The 21,778-nt window shown below is 39.0% G+C and overlaps 1 protein-coding gene and 1 pseudogene across 1 annotated transcript in view; one reads left to right on the top strand and one right to left on the bottom strand.

Annotated features, from left to right (window-relative positions):
• The first annotated feature begins 3,477 nt into the window (after positions 1 to 3,477).
• PDK1 (pyruvate dehydrogenase kinase 1) overlaps positions 3,478 to 21,778 on the top strand; it is a 32,524-nt gene continuing 14,223 nt past the window's right edge. Inside the window, exons 1-8 of the mRNA XM_032355967.1 lie at positions 3,478 to 3,848; positions 5,959 to 6,100; positions 9,255 to 9,326; positions 11,251 to 11,435; positions 11,738 to 11,833; positions 13,033 to 13,110; positions 14,698 to 14,774; positions 16,574 to 16,672. Coding sequence (XP_032211858.1) covers positions 3,644 to 3,848; positions 5,959 to 6,100; positions 9,255 to 9,326; positions 11,251 to 11,435; positions 11,738 to 11,833; positions 13,033 to 13,110; positions 14,698 to 14,774; positions 16,574 to 16,672 — 954 coding nt within the window. The 5' untranslated portion in view covers positions 3,478 to 3,643. The remainder of the gene's footprint in view (positions 3,849 to 5,958; positions 6,101 to 9,254; positions 9,327 to 11,250; positions 11,436 to 11,737; positions 11,834 to 13,032; positions 13,111 to 14,697; positions 14,775 to 16,573; positions 16,673 to 21,778) is intronic.
• LOC116598042 lies at positions 17,432 to 17,606 on the bottom strand (annotated as a pseudogene).

Below are 21,778 nucleotides of genomic sequence, written 5' to 3' on the forward strand. Positions count from 1 at the left end.
GTATCCTGGAAACCCTATTTCCAAAATACCTGGGAGGCTTACACTATTCCTAACCCCTTCCCAACTTTAAAGTATACAATGGACCATCCATCCCATATGACCCCAGAGCAGTTCTTTCTGCCCCAGGAGTCTTGTCTTGCTTTAATAAAACCACCTTTTTGCACCAAAGGCATCTCAAGAACTCTTTCTTGCCCATCAGTTTTGAACCCTAACTTCTTTTCTACATCACTTTGGAAAAAAGAAAAGAACCATTTCATTAAACAGTTGAATGGTGGGGGTGGGGGGTGGCGTCCAGCCCTTGGTTTCCACTTAGGTCATGATCTCAGGGTGGTGAGATCTAGCCCTGCATCAGGCTCGGGCTCAGGACCTAGTCTGCTTGTCCCTCTCCCTGTGCTTCCCCTGTCCACCCTCCAACCGCTCATTTTCACTCTCTCCTTCAAACAAACAAATAAATAAAATCTTTAAAAAAACCACACAGTCGGATTGGTTTCTGGGAGAATGAAGTTGCTAAAATAAACCTCAAGATTTTGCTGGGCCTTTGTGCTTCTACAGAAGTTACTGTTCAGCTGAACAACTTGACATGCTCAGGGCGAAAGCAGCAGAGCTGCAAACAGGGGTCAAGGGAGATGAATAATACTGTGGGTACTATACTATAATCAGTTAAGATTCTGGAGTTCAGGGAGTGGTATAGAAGGAAGGAAAAGGAAGATAACCAACAGAGGCTGGAGCAGAGTTGCAGAAATGGTTGAGAGACAATATTTAAAGGATAACTAATATTTAAATTTTAATTGTTTTATCCCAAGCGTTTGGTAAAGTTGGCTTTAGGCAAAACATGAATATGAGCTGTTCGGATAAAATCCTAATCAGGAAATAATAATAATTACAACAGCAACAATGGGGCGCCTGGGTGGCTCAGCGGGTTAAAGCCTCTGCCTTCGGCTCAGGTCATGATCTCAGGGTCCTGAGATCGAGCTCCGCATCAGGCTTTCTGCTCAGCAGAGAGCCTGCTTCCCCTTCTCTCTCTGCCTGTGTCTCGGCCTACTTGTGATCTCTGTCTGTCAAATAAATAAATAAAATCTTCAAAAACAAAACAAAACAAAAAACCAACAACAATGATTAAAAAAAAAAAAAAAGATGTCATTTACTGAGGGTTTGGTACGTCCTGGGCTTTGTGCTAACACAGACAGCTACACTATGCATATCACAGTCACTGAAGGAGACAGTAATTTTCCCCCTTTATAGGTAAGGAGGCTGAAGCTCAGACAGTTTAAGTAACTCCGTCAAGGCTACAGAGCTAGTACACGGCAGGGCCTGGATTTGAAACCAGGCACTAGGCTCTTTTCATTACACCATACTGCTTTCCTGTAATCCTCCCTGCAGTGTTATTACAAAACCGCTCTAGATGCTAATGATAACTGACAAGAACCCCCTGGTACTCTAGGGCTGCCAGTTCATAGTCAAACGGTGATAACCATCCAAAGTTTTCCCATACATGAGTCAGATCTGTTTCCTATGGTTTCTACCCCTAAGACTCCCATCAGCTGTTTCAGCCACTCAAAACAACTCTAATCCTTCTTCCATGGAGGAGACGCTCTAATATTGGTGTGGTATAAAATTCTTCTACCATGTCAGACCCTACAGTATATGCTTTCTAAGAGCAGGCATATCTGAATTGCACGTGGCTTTATTCCCAGCCGCCCAGAACATTGCCTGGTACCTACAGGAAGCATTCAACAAGCATTCACAGAATGAATGAAGCAAGGCCAAATTTGGAGGATACAGAGTATTTCCGGTGGAACAGCAAAGGTATGAAAGATACCACCTCTTACTTTCTCTACATATCTCGTCTTATGTTCATACTACTTCCTCTAAGGTATTTTCACCAAAGTCATAACAACAACCATGTTAATAGATACCTGAAAAAACTGTAAGAGGCACGGCTTTCAGAGACTATGTTCAGGTGCTGTTTCCACCCCATTCCCTCAACTACCTACCCCTGTTTCCAGTTGGGCACTCTTCTCCTTCAAGCTAACCTTGTGGGACTAATACAGCCTAAAAAGAGACTGTCATCTCATTCTTTATACATATACTTTATATAACCCAAGACCTGACCACTATGGAGAAATGAATTGTTATTCTACACCAGTAACTGCTGGAGATATAGATGTATACATGTTTTATCGATAAACTACCCATGAAAAAGTAATTTTTCAAAAGTTAAGACATACCAAAGCCCTGGCGATGGATATATGGGGAAGTAGCCCTGGAGATAAGGGAGTGCTGTGGGGATTTTCAGCATAGATTGCTGCCTTTGCAGCTCTGTGGGGTTAAAACAATACGAGAAATTGTCTAGTCTTGGATTCACTACAGACATTTCCCGATTTTCAACAGTTCAACTTACGATTTTTCTACTTTACAAGGGTGAGAAACTGATACTCATTCAGTGGAAATCATACCTTGAATTTTGATCTTTTCCCAAGCAAGCTGAGATGGGATACAATATTCTTTCGTGATGCTTGCAGCAGCAGCAGCAGCAGCTCCAACTCAGCCCTACAATCCCCAGGGTAAACAACCCACGTACAGCCATTCTGCTTTTCACTTTCAGGGCAGTTCTTCAGTAAAGTGTTATTATAAAATAGGCTTTGATTTAGAGGATTTTGCCCAACTGTTGGCTAACGGAAATGTTCCGAGCACGCTTAAGGTCGGCTAGGTTAAGCTATGATGCTGGACAAGCGTATTAAATGGATTTTCAACTTACCATATCCAACCCCATCGTAAGTTGAGGAAATCTGAGAAGAGGAAAAGCTGGAACAGGCAAACTGTGAAGCTGAAAAGACGTTAAGAGAATGTCAGTCAAGGGGAGGGACCCCTCATCGTGGTTGCTGACCGTGCCTAGAAGGCCTGCACATGAAGCTTCAAGCTGGGCTGCCAATCATCATCTGGGTCTGCAGTCGCTGGTAATATTTAGGGATACGTTCCCTTGGCTTCATTTGCATTTTTGTACCGCTGCTTGGCAAGGGTCAGATCTTGAAGCTCTCTGGGTCTTGGCCTCTTTTTACCTGTGAAACGTGGGGCTTGCCTCCCAGTGGAGTTTCTGGCTCGCACTCGGACTCGCAGCAGCACACCGTTGTGGAAAGCGGAGCGCGCGGCCCGGTTCTTGAGGCTTTCGGCAGAGGCTGGGGAGGTACAGGGAGCAGGAAGGTGTGGTTCGCTCCGAAAGAGCGTGGGAAGGGGGCGCACCACAGGGCGAGCCCGGCTTAGCAGCCCCGGCGCCGCCGCCACCTGCGGGCTTCCCAGCTGCGCGGCGGGGCGGGGACTGCGGGGACCCATCGCTATCCAGCTCCCGCGGCTGCCCGCCCGCAGAGCTGCGCGCACACTAACTGTTCCGTGGCTCACCGGCCCCGCCCCGGCGCGCGGGGGCTGGACTTCGGCCCATGGGCGGACCCCGCGCACGGTCCCGCCTCCCTCCCCGGGTCCCGCCCAGCGGCGCAGGGGGCCGGGCTCCGACGAGGGGGGCGGCGGCCGCGGCGGTGACAGCCGCTCCCCGCCCCTGAGGGTCGCCACGTCCCTCACGTACCGCCCGGCCCAGGCGCGGAGCGGCGACCTGGCGGCCGCGGCTCCGGCACCTCCGGCGGGGCTCGGCATGAGGCTGGCGCGGCTGCTGCGCGGAGCCGCCTCGGCCGGCCCGGGCTCCGGGCTGCGCGCAGCTAGCCCCGCCGGCGCCAGCCGCAGCCTCAGCTCGGATTCGGGCTCGGGGCCGGCGCCCGAGAGCGGCGTTCCGGGCCAGGTGGACTTCTACGCGCGCTTCTCGCCGTCCCCGCTTTCCATGAAGCAGTTCTTGGACTTCGGTGAGTGGGGCCCGGGCCTCGGGCCTTTGTGCGCGGCCCTGCGCGGGGAAATGCGGCCCCTGACCCGGGCCGGGCCGGGCCCGGCCGACGCGGGCCCCCTCTCACCTCCGGCGCACCCCCTCCTCCGTAACGTCTCTCCCCCAGCGCTTGAGACGCTTCCTTCCCCCCTTGCGGACAGATCCTCTAGCTCAGGTGCTGGCGCCGGCGGGCGGCACAAATAACAGGGGGCGTGTGCCTTTTGACTGTGTATTGTTGAAAAACAAACCGGGAGGGCCGCGGGCGGAACGACCTCCCGCCTTTCGGCGCACGTGTGCAGAACCGCGCGCTCTGCCAGATCCCTTCTAGAGGCAAGTGTGTGCACACCTCCGGGAGTCGTGTTCGGATTCTTCACAGTTATGATAAATTCTCAGCTTTGTACAATGATGATTGCATAAAATTGACGTGATGAACGGAGAAGCAAGTTATAACTGGCCCGAGTGTTTCATAGAATGTTTTCCTTGCCGCTTGCCTAATAGCGTTTCCACCAACAGCACATTCATTTCATCAGCAGCAGTCTTGAGCACGTGTAAAGTGCGTGAACACTAGTGCTGTGGGGATTGCCACATTTCACCTTGCAGAAGCGACTATCCACTTCGCTCTTCCTCTGGTGGACGCTTCTTGATTTTCTCTGGAAAGGATGCAACGGATTGCAGAGAAATTTGCAAAGTTAGGCTTTTAACGTAGACTTCTCATAGAGGGGTTTGGAGGGGGAAGGAAAAACTAATAAACCAATAAAGTAAAATTTCAGTAGAAAAATTTATCTTCTGCATTGTGAGTACTGACTTAAGTCTGTAAGGGATTATTAGTGGGCTTAAAAGATATCAGCATAGCTGGCAGCTTTATCTTAAAATTGTGTACAGTGGCAATTTTGGGGGACATGGGGGGGCAAAGCCCTGGGTTTTTTGCTTTTACCTTAAAATGATTGTAGTGTGATTAAGGGGTGAGTTTGGTCTTGTTCACAGTATCCTATTAAATTTTCACAAGAAAATGCTTTCCTTTAATTCGGCAATTCCTGCTATGGACAATCTAGTTTTTGTTTTGTTTTGTTTTGTTTGTTTGTTTGTTTTTTAAAGATTTTATTTATTTATTTGTCAGAGAGAGAGAGGAGCGAGAGTGAGCACAAGCAGACAGAGTGGCAGGCAGAGGCAGAGGGAGAAGCAGGCTCCCGGCTGAGCAAGGAGCCCGATGCGGGACTTGATCCCAGGATGCTGGGATCATGACCTGAGCCGAAGGCAGCCGCTTAACCAGCTGAGCCACCCAGGCATCCCTGGACAATGTAGTTTTTGCTAAGGTTGCCTCTTGCTAAAACAGCAAGATTAAATTCTTGAGTTTAAAACACATTGCTGAAATAACAAGTTAGTTTTACTTCATATAGAACTGCTTGCCAAAGGCTATTCTACAACTGTTCTGCTTAGCATCTTGATGGGAGTGGAAGAAGAGCAGACTTCTTTCCAGGAATCACACAATTGAATAAAACCAGGTAGGGGGCGGGCAGTGAGTGGTTGGGGAGCGGTGCTGCAGGGATTCAAAGCTTGAAGATTGTTGCTCTACAGGCATTGGTATTTTTTGCTTTCTGCTGCCTGAAAGCCCTCCTCTACATTGAGTCTTGCTTTTCATGGTTCCCAAGCATCTGATAACATTTCTCTGTTTATCTTAGACAGGTATTCGTTTCTTATAAAGCTGGAGTTAGGAAACAGATTTTCTAAATAATAGCAGCAACAGGTTACATAGGGTAGGCTTTGGCAGGTTCTACTCTCAATTAGATTCCACGCCTTGCTCAGACTTGCTCAGGTTCCCTTGGTTCTAAGATGATCCCAGTAAAGATGCAAGTGATGGAGACAGGAAAGTATCTTCATCACTCTACAAAGCAATTGGAATGTCAGGAATTAGGAGGTCATTTAGGATGCCTCACAACCCTGGGTTATCTTGTCCCTTGCCTCCTCTTCCTTTCCCTCTCATTATGGTGATGCTGCCACTCCGACATTGCCCAGTAACTGTGTTTCTCCCTGCCTCTTGGCTTCTGTGCCTTATGGCCTCTACTTATTGCTGTTCCTATCGTGTTTGGTTTTAGGATCTATGAATGCTTGTGAAAAGACTTCATTTATGTTTCTGCGGCAAGAGCTGCCTGTTAGATTGGCAAATATAATGAAAGAAATAAGTCTTCTTCCAGATAACCTTCTCAGGACTCCATCAGTTCAATTGGTACAAAGCTGGTAAGATTCCCATTTTGTGTTTGCAATTTCAGTGGGCTTGTAGACTTCATGTAGGGTGAAAGCAAATACTTTTTTTACTCTTCAGTGGAGTCTGTTAGTAAGAGTATTCCCCTTCCTTTTATGGGTATATCTAGGCTTGTCCCTTGAATCTTGGACTCTACCATAACTTGGCTTTGGAAAAAAAAAACCAATCAGAACTACACAGAAGTACACATACTAAACTTAGGATTTGTGTTATTGAATATGCAGGATGTTACAATAAAAAATATCTACCATGTGTTGATGGTTAGGAATTTATATATATTACCTTTAATCTCTTCAACAACTCTGCTCATTAATCATTTTTATGGCCATTTTATAGATGAGGAAACTGAGACACCTACAGGTCTTTTGCTAAAGGCAGTACCAATCATAGTGGAGCTGAGATTCAAGCCCAGATTTGTTTCTTTCTACTATACCATGTTATAGTCAGAATGATAAAATGTATTAAAGCGTGTATATATTTTTTAATAAACTGAATTTGTTTTATTGCAGTATATCTTTATCGAACACAAATGTTAAAATCTTTTTTCTACCATTTAAAACTAATTAGAAGTTAGAGGAATCATATAAGAAACTATGATCTCTCTTCCGAAATATGACAGTAGGGGTGCATAAATATGTGGTCACTTAAATACAGCCTTTCTTGGTAATCTTATTAATTTAAGAGTACTAGTCTCTTAAGCACTATACATTTCAAATGAATGAGTTTACCACTGTTCAGTCTTAGATAGAAAACAAAAGGTAGGTGCAAGATTTTTTTCCAGTTATTATTCATGGAGATCTTAGCCTTTTTTTGTAGGTATCATAGTTTGTAGGAGAAACTGATAGAACTTTAATTTTAAAAGACAAGTGAGGGGCACCTGGGTGGCTCAGTCATTAAGCATGTGCCTTCAGCTCAGGTTATGGTCCCAGTGTCCTGGAATCAAGCCCCACATGAGGCTCCTTGCTTGGCGGGAAGCCTGCTTCTCCCTCTCCTGCTCTCGCTGTCTTTCTCCTTGTCAAATAAATAAAATCTTATTAAAAAAAAAAGCAAAAGAAGTATGATTGCTATAATACGTCTTACTGAGATGCTTGCTATCTGTAGTTCAAATACGGGACAGTTATAAATATGGTTTAAAGAAGAGGCATTTGTTTAGGAAGTATGATGGAATATAAGTGAGAACATGTAGCTTTCTGCATATTCCTGTTTTAAAAATTCTTTGCTAAAAATAGAATATGCTACATTTTGAAATCTAATCTGCCCTCAAAACATTGTAGGTGCTCAACTGTCTTTTGAATACAGAGAATATTTTTTTTTTTTGCCAGTGAAGAGAAAAGTGAGGGTTAAAGCAAATTTCAGAATCACTTGACTTTAGAATGCTTTGGACTGCAGAGAGGCGCCATGCTTGTCAAGAACAGCTTTCCAAACCAACATATGGATTTACAGATTTTTAAAACACTTTCATTGCCTGCTGGATCCCTACTAAAGATATTTGTAGATCAAGTGCCAACCGAGCAGCCAAAGCAGACCCTGTATGTTTGAAGGTTACTGAAAAGTAGTAGTGAAGTGTTTTCACCTCTGGCCCTGTACCGCTATTGTGCCTGGCAGCATGTCCTTGATGAAGTCATTTGGCTCTCCTCATTTTGCTCTGTCTTTAACAGGTGATTTGCCACCTTGAATTGTTAGGTAAATTAAAAACCTGCATTTTCATGACTTTTGTTTTTGTTCAGCTCTGTTTAAAAGAACTATGTGGTAAATTATTTTAACAAGTGTTTGTTGACTGGATGTTGACTGGACATAAGCTATTAACCTGGAGCGTGCATGCTTCCAAAGGATAACCGCCTTCAGCGCCAGCCGATCATTGCCAATGCAGAAACCCTGTCCAGATCATCTGACTTTTGTGTATTTAAAGAAGAGTCAAAAGTCTAGATTTTTAATGTAGAATCTCCCAGTTTTGAAAGATTGCAACTAATTAAACATTTTTTTTTTTAAAAAAAAACACTCAAGTCCTGTAAGGCATATAGGTTTTAAAGCTCAAGTGTTAAGTTAGACTTCTAGACTGAGGTAGGCAGGCTTGCACATTTTATTGAAACTGAGACAAGGGGCGCCTGGGTGGCTCAGTGGGTTAAGCCGCTGCCTTCGGCTCAGGTCATGATCTCAGGGTCCTGGGATCGAGTCCCACATCAGGCTCTCTGCTCAGCAGGGAGCCTGCTTCCTCCTCTCTCTCTCTCTCTCTGCCTGCCTCTCTGCCTACTTGTGATCTCTGTCTGTCAAATAAATAATAAAAATCTTTAAAAAAAAAAAAAAAAAGAAACTGAGACAAGTCATTTGCCCCAGATCACATAGTCATGGTAACAAACTCAGTTCTCATGACAATCAGCATTTATAATGTAGAGTGGTAAATTTAAGATAATGAAAAACTAATTTAGAGTATATAACTTAAAAAAAAAGAAGTTGGAAATCTTAAAATTATTATTTTTAAAGATTTCATTTATTTATTGAATTTATTTGAGAGAGTGTGCTCACGCACCAGCTTGCACAGAAGTAGGGAGAGGGGCAAAAGGGGAGGAAGAAGCAGACTCCCTGCTGATGGGGTGGCTCCATCCCAGGACCCTGAGATCATAACCTGAGACAAAGGAAGCCACTTAACCAACTGAGCCACCCAGGTGCTACAAAATCTTGAAATTTTTTTTTTTTTTAAGATTTTATTTATTTGACAGAGAGAGAGAGAGAGACAGCACAAGCAGGGGGAGTGGCAGGCAGAGGTAGAAGGAGAAGCAAGCTCCCTGCAAAGTAGGGAGAGCCCGTTGTGTGACTGGATCCCAGGATGCTGGGATCATGACCCAAGCCGAAGGCAGTCGCTTAACCAACTGCATCACCCAGGCACCCAACATCCTGAAATTCTTAATTTAACCTATGTTTTTAGGGAAAAAGGCACTTTCTACTACTTTGTGCCAGACTTTGCTTAAATGTGAATGGGTCTAAAAATCCTACTTCAACCATAATTTGTAGCAGTATTGTAAATTAAAAATAAAAAGATGTTAAAATTAAAAATACCTTTTTTAGTATTTTTATAATATTGAACTTTCAAAACGTAAAAGAACAAATTTACCCCACTGATTTGCATTTTAGGTATATCCAGAGTCTTCAGGAGCTTCTTGAATTTAAAGACAAAAGTGCTGAAGATGCTAAAACTATTTATGAGTAAGTTCACTATTTTGATCCTGTTCTGAATATAATTTTTATACTCTTTAAATGTCATATAAAAAATATAAGTATATCGAGCTTAAACCTGCTATTGGGTCACTTTAGGGAAATGAACTTTCAATTTCTCTCCCCTCCAGAACATACGATAGTATGTGTCTATAGAAGCTCATGTAGGTATGACAAATACCATAAGGCAGTAAATACAAGAAAAGACACAGTTAAAGTGTGGTGATCAGTGGAAATCTAGATGTGGCCTCAGAGCCATTTGGAACTGGTGAGGACTCAACCTGGAGAGTGCATGCCACCTTCAACTCTGGCAGATTATTGCCAATGCACAAACACTATCCAGATTGTCTGATTTTTGTGCATGTGTTTAAAGAAAAGCAGTAAACTTAGACTTTTAAAATCTCCCAATTTTGAAGATTGCAACTAATTAAAAAAATTTTTTAAAATACTGAAGTCCTATAAAAACATATCTATGAGTCTCACTTTATGACCTTTGGCCTGTAAGATAATGAAAGAAATGTAACCAGTTTAATAACCAGCATAACAGAATTGATAAACCCAGGTAGTCCTCTAAGAAGTTACCTGCTTATTCCAATGAATGTTGCTCAGAACTTAAAGACTACTTCTTTCACTGTCCTCAGAGTTCACTACACTTTTTTTTTTTTTAACTGTCTTTAAAGATGATGGCAACATTTCACTTTTTAAATGTGTTTTGGTCTGAAAATAAGATCAAGGATTTACTCTCTGCCTACGTATGAAGCACACTGTGTATTAAATCTTTAAAACAATGCTATTGAGTTAATGCTGTCTGTGCACAAAGAAGTTAAGAAACTTAGGTAGCATTGAACTCAAATAGCCAACTAGTGGTAGCATCAGGATTTGAACTGAAGCCCTATTTCTTAAAAATAAATGTTATGCTACGAAACCTTCTGAAAATGGTTAGAGCTGAATCTAAAAAAGACGGAGAGCGATCAAGCAAAATAATACTGTTTGGGGTTTTGAGAAGAGAGAAGTGAAATAAAGGGTGACTAGAAATGATGAGTTGTTTGTTGTTTTTGAGGAGTTTTCTTGTTTGTATTTGAGATTAGCGGTTTGGTTTTGAAGCAGATTACAACTAGGAATTCCAAAAATATTCTGAGCCGTGAGAGCATCATTGGAATAAGTTAATAGTACTCAAGATGATGACTTTGAATGGGAAAGCACTCATTCAGAAGTGTAAATTCTCATGGGTATGTTGCAAGATGGATTTTATTATTTCATAATTAAGACTTTTCTCTTTTATTTAGGTCTTTAAATGCAATAATGTCTTCTAAATGACGGAAGTGGGAAGGCTGGGTGACTCAGAAATTTTTCTTTTAACACAACAGTAGACTCTTCCTCTCCCATTTTTAAATTTAATAGATTCAATGAAATTAGAATTTCTTTTACTTTTCTCAGTGGTTCTTTCTCTCTTGGAACCATAGGGAATAGTTCCCCAAACAGGCAGGCTTTATTGGTTCATTCATCTTTATTCCTTACAGAGCATGTGTTCCCTAGAAGCAAGCGCTCTGTCTTCTCTTAATGCTGAACATCCCAGGAATACTATCCTTATTGGGAGTGCTTAGATGATCTGAGATAGTAATGGTTAAAGAAAACCCTTAACATTTTTAGGATTGTGTTTTGTGGCAGCCTTATTTTTTAGGAGTTCCAAGAAAATAAGTTTCAAAAGTTTTATTTTGGAGAATTTTGTACTGTCATTGATTTTGTGTATTTATGATCTAAAATTTATTTAAATAAGCATAAGAAAACATACACCAGTTGTCTTTTTTATTGTATCAGGAATTTCTTGCCTAGTATAGGTTAGTTAAACTTACATTTTAGTATTAAATTCACTTGTCTAAACATTTGGCAATTTTGACAAGTCAGGTTTGTTTAGCTTTACAGATACTGTGATCCGGATCAGGAACCGACACAACGATGTTATTCCCACGATGGCCCAGGGTGTGATTGAATACAAGGAAAGCTTCGGGGTGGATCCTGTCACCAGCCAGAATGTTCAGTACTTTTTGGATCGTTTCTACATGAGTCGAATTTCAATTAGAATGTTACTCAATCAGCACTGTAAGTATCCAGAAGTCAAGAGAAAAAGCAAAATGAAATGAATATATACGTATATTTTAAACTTATTTAGAAAACTTCTCTTTAGAAATATTTAATTTCGCTTTTTTGTATATTAAGTAAATTACCATACAAAGGAGGTATTTTCATTGAATGTAAAATACTATGTGGGTATTTAAGGAAAATATCTACTGTTTGGTACCATTTAGAGAAACAGTCTTCAAATCTGGAAAAGGCAGTTATAGAGAGTTATAGCTTATTTTGTTGTTGTGTTTTTTTTGTTTTTTTGGTTTTTTTTTTGATAGCTTTATTGTTTGGTGGAAAAGGCAAAGGAAGCCCAGCTCATCGAAAACACATTGGAAGCATAAATCCAAACTGCAATGTAGTTGAAGTTATTAAAGGTAAATATTTATATTTCTCCTTTCAGGAAAGATGCAAAAATTAAAATTGTTGAGTTTTTCTTTTTTTTAAGATTTTATTTATTTATTTGACAGACGGAGATCACAAGTAGGCAAAGAGAAAGGAAGGGAAGCAGGCTCCCTGCTGAGCAGAGAGCCCGATGTGGGGCTTGATCCCAAGACTTTGGGATCATGACCTGAGCCGAAGGCAGAGGCTTCAACCCAGTGAGCCACCCAGGCGCCCCGGGTGTTATTTCTTGCTATTAAAACAATTATTTATATCTTGAGATAAAATGTTAGGGCAAATATATGGATTTGAAAATAAGTTTATGACGTTAATTGTACATTATATATAGAATGAATATTTTGTTGATACACTTTGTTAGGCAAAGTATGGTGATACTGTGCGGGTATCTGTTTCACTTCAACAAGTATATATCACCCTATACGAGGAGCCATAATTCATAATAGTTTGGTTTGCATCTTTCCACACTTTTTCCTCTTATGCCACGTATACTCCTATACATATGTAATTGTTGGTCTTACATTGTTTGTTTTGGAAAATGGGTGCTATATGTATATTTCTCTACAAGGTTAGAGCCATCATTCCATGTTCAATATATATCGATACACTTCAGGGTTTTGAATGGCTTCATGGGTATATCAGAATGTATTAATCTATCCTTCTGTTGCTTCATGTTTAGGCGGTTTTCATTTTTTTTTTTTAATTACCAGCAGCAATACTGCAGTGAACATCTTTAATATCTGCTGACTTTGCTAGTATTTTAGAAGGAAAGATTCCTAACATTCAAGACATTTAAAATGCATTTAAAATTTTGATACCTCCAAAAAGGTATCAAATAATGAATGAGAGTGTCTGTATTCTAAACTTTCACCAACTCTACATGTTTGTTACATGTATTGTAAATAGTTCCTTCACCTTGCTGTTTTTACTTTGTTTATGGTGTCTTCTATTTTGATGTCTTTATTTTTATATAATCATATCTGTCATTTTTCCTTCATGGGTTTTAGGTTTTGTCATGTCATACTTAAGAAGATCTTCCCCAAATAAAATAATTGAAGTATATTTTCATCTATAGACAGTTTTAAAATTTCATTGATCAATACTATTGCCACCTTAATGCATGATATAGAAGTAAATTTATTTTAATGCTTTTTTTGTTTGTTTTGATTCACACTAGATGGCTATGAAAATGCTAGGCGTCTGTGTGATTTGTATTATATTAACTCTCCTGAACTAGAACTTGAAGAACTAAATGGTAAGTGTGATGGTGTCTTTTCCTCAATGATTAGTGTTGTAATTATCTGAGAAGCAGTGATAAGAAGAATTTAGATGTGTCTTAATATAAAAGGACTTTTCATCAACTTCTTTACTGAAGATGAAGGCTGAGGGAGAGCAATCATGTTAAGAATTATTCGCGTGCGCGCGTGTGTGTGTAATTTTGTTGGATTCTGTTCGAAAAGCATTTGGGCTCTTCTTCCCCATTTTGTTTATATTTAATTGATGATGTTAATTCTTTCCTTATTTTTGTTTCTGTTTTGGTTGTAGAAAAAATGATGCCAAGAAAATTACATTTGACTGTTATATGTACTCCAATAATGTAAAATTCACCCTTTAAGAATTCTATTTCCTGAGTAGTGAATCATTTTTTATTGTTGAGGAAGTAAAAAGACTGGCGGTATAAAAATGAAAGAAAAATGCTCTTCTGTTTGAGAATCTGTTTATCTCTGATGATCTTTTCACCCTGACTAGTACCTTTTCAGACGAGATCGGGCGCGTTCAGGGTGGTATGGCCGTAGACGACTAGTACCTTTTCAAAAAAAAAAAAAATTCTGATGTCTTGGAAGGAGGTTGATAAATCTGATTGTGTTTCTGTGGGGGTGGGGTAGTTGGGTAGAGGGAAAAACAGTTACTAAGTTAAGATGTCCCTTTAAGAATACAATTAAATAGGCTTTTCCTAAACTGTATTCTGGACCTTACAGTGGGAGAACAGTGGAAGAAGTTCTTCACTTGAAAATAGAATTGCTTGGTGTTTTTCTAAAGCCATATTAACTCTTTTGTTTCATAACAATACCACTCAGTAAAGAATCACAATGCACAAATGATAGTTTAGGAACCTGAACTGTGAGCAGTTTCCAGGTGTCCCATCCATGTTTCCATGGGGCGGTTTATTCAGAGGAGAGTCCAATTTATTGGATCAATTAGAATTCTAAGGTATGGTGAGTCTTACTCCTTTGCTCTACTTAAAGTTCTGTTTTACATACTTCCTTCTTGCCGCCCTCCCCCTGCCCTGCCACTGCATCTCCAATTGGGCTTCTAAATTTAATAAAATGTTTGTAGAATTCATATCCCTTGATACATTGATGCTAGCTTAATTTAATTCAGATCTGTATCCATAGAAATGCCTGAAATAAAACAGAAAACATTGCATATGGTGAAACATTTAAAAAATGGCTTTTTAAAAAAATAGTATATTGATGTGACTTGGACCATGGAACTTAGATAAGACTTTAACACTTTTGTTTTGGAAAATAAAATTCTGACCTTAAGGCCCAGAGTCCTTTTAAAAGACTCACCATCATAGTGAAAATGGGAAGCTGGGTTGGCTAGACAGTTATGCAGGATCACAAGAATGACTGCAAACTCATGTTGTCACCCTCAGTTATAAATCTTTGTGAATGTGGGGTCAAACACTAACGCAGTGAAGAACCGGGATGGCAGTTCTCCCCCAAATAATACTACCCTCCATAGTAAATGTTTTCTTTTCATCACTACACAATATATTCTTGAAAATGCTTTAAGCACATCTCTCTGTACTTTCATATTTTTCTCTTCTGCTCTGTAGCAAAATCACCAGGACAGCCAATACAAGTGGTTTATGTACCATCCCATCTCTATCACATGGTGTTTGAACTTTTCAAGGTTTGTAAAATAGTATTACATAACCTTTATCAGTCCTTTCCTGAGGTTAGGGATCTGCTCTACCAGGTTTTCCTCCCTTGCATTTCAAGATGTCATTTCATGCTCAGTGTCATGTCACGTTGCTGGAGATCAGCGTTTTATCCATGCTGATGGGAACTTCAGTGTAGTGGTAAGCTTGTACTTGGAAGACAGGAAGAGTTGGGCCTGAATTCCAGTTCTGCCATTTAATCTCTGTGTGACATTGGACAAATCAGTCAACGTTTTTGAGCCTATGTTTCCTCTTCTATAAAATGAGGATAATACTATCCAGGTTGTTAGGAAGATTGGGAGTAGCCTACTAAGTGTCCAGAACAATGGTAGCTCAGTGTAAGTGTTCAATAAAGTTCTGTTTTTACAAAATAGAATATTTAGAAGAATGGTTCTCAATTTTCCCCCTTAGAAGACCAGAGTCCAACTATTATATATTTGTGGGGGGGTTTGAGAAAGTCATTTATATTGACTTACAGGGCTTTTGCTATTATATTCGCTCTTTACAACAAATTTCAAAAACCAAATAAAATTATGCTAGAAATGTTGAGTACTTTATCCCCCAATAACCCACCAGTGACACTTGGTGATACACAGAAAAGTGAGTGATGAGGAGTGGTACAGGTCCTTGTAGCTGAAAATGACTGCCCTAAATCGAGCCTATATAGTCAGTTTCTCTTACTTTAGTTACCGTGTCTTGAGCCAGTAGTCATCTAGTAGAGAGCAGAGGTGACTTTCAGTCTGATCGTGTAAAAGAAAAATACTCTGAAACACAGAAAATCTGACTGAATTCTTAGAACAACAAGAGTTCAAGAATGGTCTTTTGTTGCTAGGACAGCAAGAATGTATCTAATACCTTAAAAAAAATCTTTCTATCCAACTGTTTAAATAAATAAGCAATTGGTACTTAAAGGATTAAAATTAATTTTTTCCTTAAAATTTCAGTTACTAGAGATCTTATTCCCCATGATGCTTAATAAAAGAAGTATCATATTCTATAATATATTTTACATAGTGTCATTAATAATGGCTTTCATTTGGAACCAAATCTTAAATAGCCTTTGGTAGAAACGGTAGCATCTTTTCCCCAGGGATACTCAACCCTGATGGGTATGCCTTGGTCACACACTCCTATTTCCAAATTCAGTCCCATCTTTTGCCTTTTTAACCGTATCAAGTTTTATCAATTTCTATTGCAATGCTACATGTCATGTTATCTTTTCGTGCTTATACTATTTTGGCATTGTGTACTGTTTATCCTTTAGGAATTGATCAAAAGAGTTTCACAGTGTAAATATCCTTAGTTTTAAACTAGTGGAGAATTGGATTAGTTTCTACATCATAGTAAGACCACTGCTGTGAATACTACATGAAAAAAATTTTTTTTTCCTTCAAAGTAATCTGTGGCCATTAAAATGATTCTTAAAAATAGGGACAAAACTTTTTAAAAATAAGGTTTGCTTGTTATCTACTAAATTATAGATGTATTTGGATAGAATCTTCAGCTTCAGTGTAAACTAGTCAAAGTGATGAGATGCCTGGTTTTGGAAAATGTGCAGAATTTAGTTGAAATCTTTAAATCAGAGTATTTCAAAAGTCCTCCAAAATTGACAATAATTTTTAAAATTCTTCAAATATAAGAATTGTGATACTTTGGCCTATCTCCAACAAATTAAAATTTTTTAAAATTTCATATTATATATATATATTTGAAAATTATAATTAATCTTTTTTTGAAGTTGTATTTTGAATGGAACCCTAATATATTTCAGAATGCAATGAGAGCAACGATGGAACACCATGCTGACAAAGGTGTTTACCCTCCTATTCAAGTCCACATCACACTGGGTAATGAGGATTTGACCGTGAAGGTAAGTGCTTTCTGGCTTGTTTGTTTGTTTTAATTGATGCACAGGCATGTACATAATTTCCTGAAGACATAACTTATTCTTGGGAGAAAGAAATCCTACCTCTGATCGTTAATAAGCACATTGCTTCAGGGCACCTGAGTGGCCTTCTGCTCGGGTCATGGTCTCAGGGTCCTGGGATCGAATCCCACATCGGGCTCTCTGCTCGGCAGAGAGCCTGCTTCCTCCTCTCTCTCTCTCTGCCTATTTGTGATCTTTCTCTGTCAAATAAATGAATTCTTTAAAAAAAAAAAAAACACATTGCTTCATTTATCTGGCAGAGTCTGGAAATTATCCCCTGAGTCTGTTTCTATTCTGGTCCATAATCCAGATTATTCAAGGAAAAGTAAATCCTGAAGACAGACAGGTTAGCAGTGATCTTGAATATCCACTTGGATAAGTAAAAGCTAAAAAATCAGAATGTTCACAGTGTTATATAGATAGTATATAATGTTGCATTTTTAAACAATGTTTTTCGATCTACTTTTATTTCATTTGCTTCTCATAAAAGCTCTTTACTTAGGAGCACAGATAATCTTATTGTTGATTTTACAGATGAGGAAACTAAGACACAATGTGTAGTTCATAATTTCAGAGCAAATAAATGCCACAGAACATGAAATCAGGCTCTGACTCCAGGGTTTTTCTACTTCATCGTTCAGATAGTCCAGTTTCTTAGAGTATGATGATTCTCTTTTTTAAATAGTCATTGTAAATTTTGTTTTAAAGTAATAAATGCAAAGAGTTTAAAAATCAAATATATTAGTTCCTGGCCATTTGTGGGTCACTATTTTCTTTTAGTTATTTTTTTCTGGGACTTATTGGGATATTTTTCAATTAGCAATAATCGCGCCTCGGATAAACCTCATTGGCTACGATACTGCCACTGCGCAAAGCTTGGGATATATTTCAGTAGTACACTGATATTACAATTTCTGAAACACAAAAATTTTCAAGAGCAAATACTAGCCTTCTGTTACAATAGCTGAGGAGTTAGCTCTTTTAGAGCACCTCCCCTCCCTGACCTAACCTCCCCTGCTCTTTTCCCAGTATTTAAGTTCATACTTGAAATTCTAGATTGAAAATAATCATCTTGGAGAATTTTGAAGGCATCTACTGTTCCTTATTTCAAAAGCATATAATTCAGTTACTCAGCCGTCAAAAAAGAATGAAATCTTTGCCATTTGCAATGATGTGGATGGAGCTAGAGTGTATTATGCTAAGCGAAATAAGTCAGAGAAAGACAAATACTGCAAGATTTCACTCATATGTGGAATTTAGTGAACAAAATGGATGAACATGTGTGAGAGGGGGAAAAAAGAGAGGGAAACAAACCATAACAGACTCTTAATGATAGAGAACAGCAGGGGGTTTGATGGAGGGAGGTGGGTGGGGTGTGGGTAATGGCAGATGAGTATTAAGGAGAGCACTTGTTATGATGAGCACTGGGTGTTGTGTGTAAGTGATGAACCACTGAATTATATTCCTGAAACCAATATTGCACTGTATGTTTACTAACTAGAATTTACATAAAAATTTGAAAAAAATGTTAAAATATGTATAATTCAGTGGTTTTTAAGAATATTCACCACTGCATTATTTCAGAACATTTTCATCACTCCCAAAAAAACCTCCATACCCATTAGCAGTCACTCCCCAATTTCTCCTTCTCCCCAGTCCTTGGCAACTACTAATGTATTGTCTGTATATGGATTTCCCTATTCCGGACTTTTCATAAAAATGAAATTCTGCAGTATGTAGTCTTTTGTGACTGACTTCTCCCACTTGATATAATGTTATAGCAGGTATCCGTACTTCATTACTTTTTGTGGTTGAAGGATACTCTGCAGTATGGGCATGACACATTTTGTTTATCCATTCATCACGTTGATGAACATCTGGGTGGTTTCCATTTTTGGGGTGTTACGAATAATGCTGCCATTCATGTCAAAGTCTTTGTGTGAACATAGGTTTTCAGTTCTCTTATGTATACACATAGAACTTGAACTGCTTATAGGTAACTGTGTTTAAGTTTTGAGGAATTGCTGAACTGTTTTCCAAAGTGATGATACCATTTTACATTTCCCCCAGCAACATATAGAAATTCCAATTTTTCCACATCATTGTCAACATTTGTTAGAATCAGTCTTTTTGATTATAGCCATACTAATGGATATGAGTGATATCTCACTGGTTTTGGTTTGTGTGGGTCATAATTTGAGTATCTTTTCATATGCTAATTGGCCATTTGTATATCTTTGAAAAAGTGTCAGTCAAGATCCTTTGTTCCTTCAGTTTTTATGTGGATTGTCTTTTCATTGTTGCTAAGAGTTCGCTTCCTGTATTTTTTTTTTTATCATAGATACTAGTTCCTGATAAGATGTATGATTTGAGGGCGCCTTAGTGGCTCAGTGGATTAAGCCACTGCCTTCGGCTCTGGTCATGATCTCGGGGTCCTGGGATCAAGTCCCACATCGGGCTCTCTGCTCAGCAGGGAGCCTGCTTCCCTCTATCTCCCTCTCTGCCTGCCTCTCTGTCTGCTTGTGATCTCTCTCTGTCAAATAAATAAATAAAATCTTAAAAAAAAAATGTATGATTTGAAAGTGTTCTATTCTGTGGCTTATCTTTTCACCTTTTTTTTTTTTTTTAAGGATTTATTTGAAAGGAAGGAAGAGAGTGCGTCCCCCTGCAAGGGGAGAGAGGGAGAGAGAGACAGAGCACATGAGCAGGGGGAGGAGCAGAGGGCAAGGGAGAAGCAGACTCCCCGCTGAGTGGAGAGCCTGATGGGGGTCTCTATCCCAGTGATCGTGACCTGAGCCAAAGGCAGATGCTTAACCAACTGAGCCACCCAAGCACCCCAGTTTTGTTCTTCTTTAAATGTTTGGTAGAATCCACCAGTGAAGCCATCTGGGCCTGAGTTTGAGAAAATTTTGATAACTAGTTCAGTCATTATCAGTTTGTTCAGATTTTCTGTTTCTTTCTTTCTTTTTTAAAAGATTTTATTTATTTATTTGAAAGAGAGAGAGAGAGAAGACTGTGCTGGCAGGAAGCAGGGGTAGAGGGGGAAGGAGAGAAACTCAAGCAGACTCCATGCTCAGTGGAGCCTGATGTGGGGCTTGATCTCATGACCCTGAGATCATGACCTGGGCTGAAAGAAAAAGAGTCGGGCACTTAGCCAACTGAACTACCCAAGCACCCCAGATTTTCTGTTTCTTCCTGATGTCGTTTCTGTAGTTTGTGTCTTTCTAAGAATTTGTATATTTCACCTAGATTGTTTAATTTTTTAGCATAGAATTGTTCATAGTGTTCCCTCATAATTCTTATTTTTGTAGGATTGCTAGTAATATCCCCACTTTCATTTTGACTTTATCAGTTTGAGTCTTCTCCCTTTTTTCTTGGTCAGTCTAGCTAAAATCTTGTCAATTTTATTAATCTTTAAAAAAACCCCAAATTTTGTTGAGTTTTTGCCATTGTTTTCTATTCTTTATTTCATTAATTACCCCTCTAATGTTTGTTATTTCTTTCTTTTGCTTGCTTTGGAGTTAGTTTGCTCTTTTTTTATTTTCTTAAGGTGGAAATTTAGGTTATTGATTTAAGGCCTTTTATAGCTATAAATTTCCCTCTACTGCTTTCTCTCTATCCTTAGTTTTTTTAGCATTTTCATTTATCTCAATGTATTTTCCAATTTCTCTTGTGATTTCTTCTTTGACCCATCTGTTCTTTAGCAGTATATTGTTTAATTTATATGTATTTGTTAATTCCCTCACTTTTTTTCTGTTATTGATTCCTAATTTCATTCTGTTGTGGTCAGAAATATAGTTTGTATGATTTCAGTCCTTTTACATTTATTGAGACTTGTTTTATGGCTAGCGTATGGTCTATGGAGAATGTTACATATCCTGGAGAATGTTTCATGCATACTTGAGAAAAATCTGTATTCTGCTGTTGTTGGATAGAGTGTTCTATAGATAGTACTTAAGCCTAATTGGTCTGTAATATTGTTCAAATCTTTTGTTTTCTTGTTAATCTTCTTTATAATTGTCATATCCATTTTTTGAAAGTGGGATATTAAAGTCTCTATTATTTTTTTTAAGATTTATTTATTTATTTATTTGACAGATAGAGATCACAAGTAGGCAGGCAGAGAGAGAGGGAAGCAGGCTCTCTGCTCAGCAGGGCTCAATCCCAGGACCCTGGGATCATGACCCGAGCCGAAGGCAGAGAGGCTTAACCCACTGAGCCACCCAGGCGCCCCGTTACTAACTATTGTTGTGACTTGTCTATTTCTCTTTTCAATTCTGTCTGCTTTTGCTTCATGTATTTTGGAGTTCTGTTAAACTATATATATATTTATGATTTTATGTCTTTAATATAGTGGCCTTTTATCATTGTAAAATGCCCTTCTTTGTCTCTGATAATAATTTTTGTCTAAAAGTGTGTTTTTATCTGATTTTTATATTACCATCCCAGCTTTTTTTTTTTTGTTTTCTGTTTCCATAGTGTATCTTTTTCCAAGATTCTACATTTTTTTTTTAAGATTTTTACTATTTTTTAAGTAATCTATAGGCCCAATGTGGGGTTTGAATTCATAACCATGAGATCCAAAGTCACATGCTTTTCTAACTCAGCCAGACAGGTACCCCCCCAAGATTTTACTTTCAACCTGTTTGTGTCTTTAAATCTAAAGTATGTCTCTTATAGACAACACATGGTTAAAGAATGTTTTTTTTTAATCCAGTCGGCCAATGTCCACCTTTTAATTAGACGGTTCAAGTCAGTTTCACTTAACATAATTACTGTTAATGTTGAATTTATATTTGCCATTCTGTCATTTGTTGTGTATGTATCTTATGTCTCTTTTGATTATTTCTCTATTACTGATGCCTTTTTTGTTAAAATGATATTTTCTCCCATTTTCATTTCCTCCTTCTTTCTTTTATTACATTTCTTTGAATTATTTTCTTAGTGGTTGTCCCAGGATTACAATGAACATTAATTTATCTATAACAACCTAGTTCAGATTAATACAAACTTAATTACAATAGTATACACAGGCTTTGTTCCTATATA

The sequence above is a fragment of the Mustela erminea genome, chromosome 8 (assembly GCF_009829155.1).
Source record: "Mustela erminea isolate mMusErm1 chromosome 8, mMusErm1.Pri, whole genome shotgun sequence".
NCBI classification, from domain to species: Eukaryota; Metazoa; Chordata; class Mammalia; order Carnivora; family Mustelidae; genus Mustela; species Mustela erminea.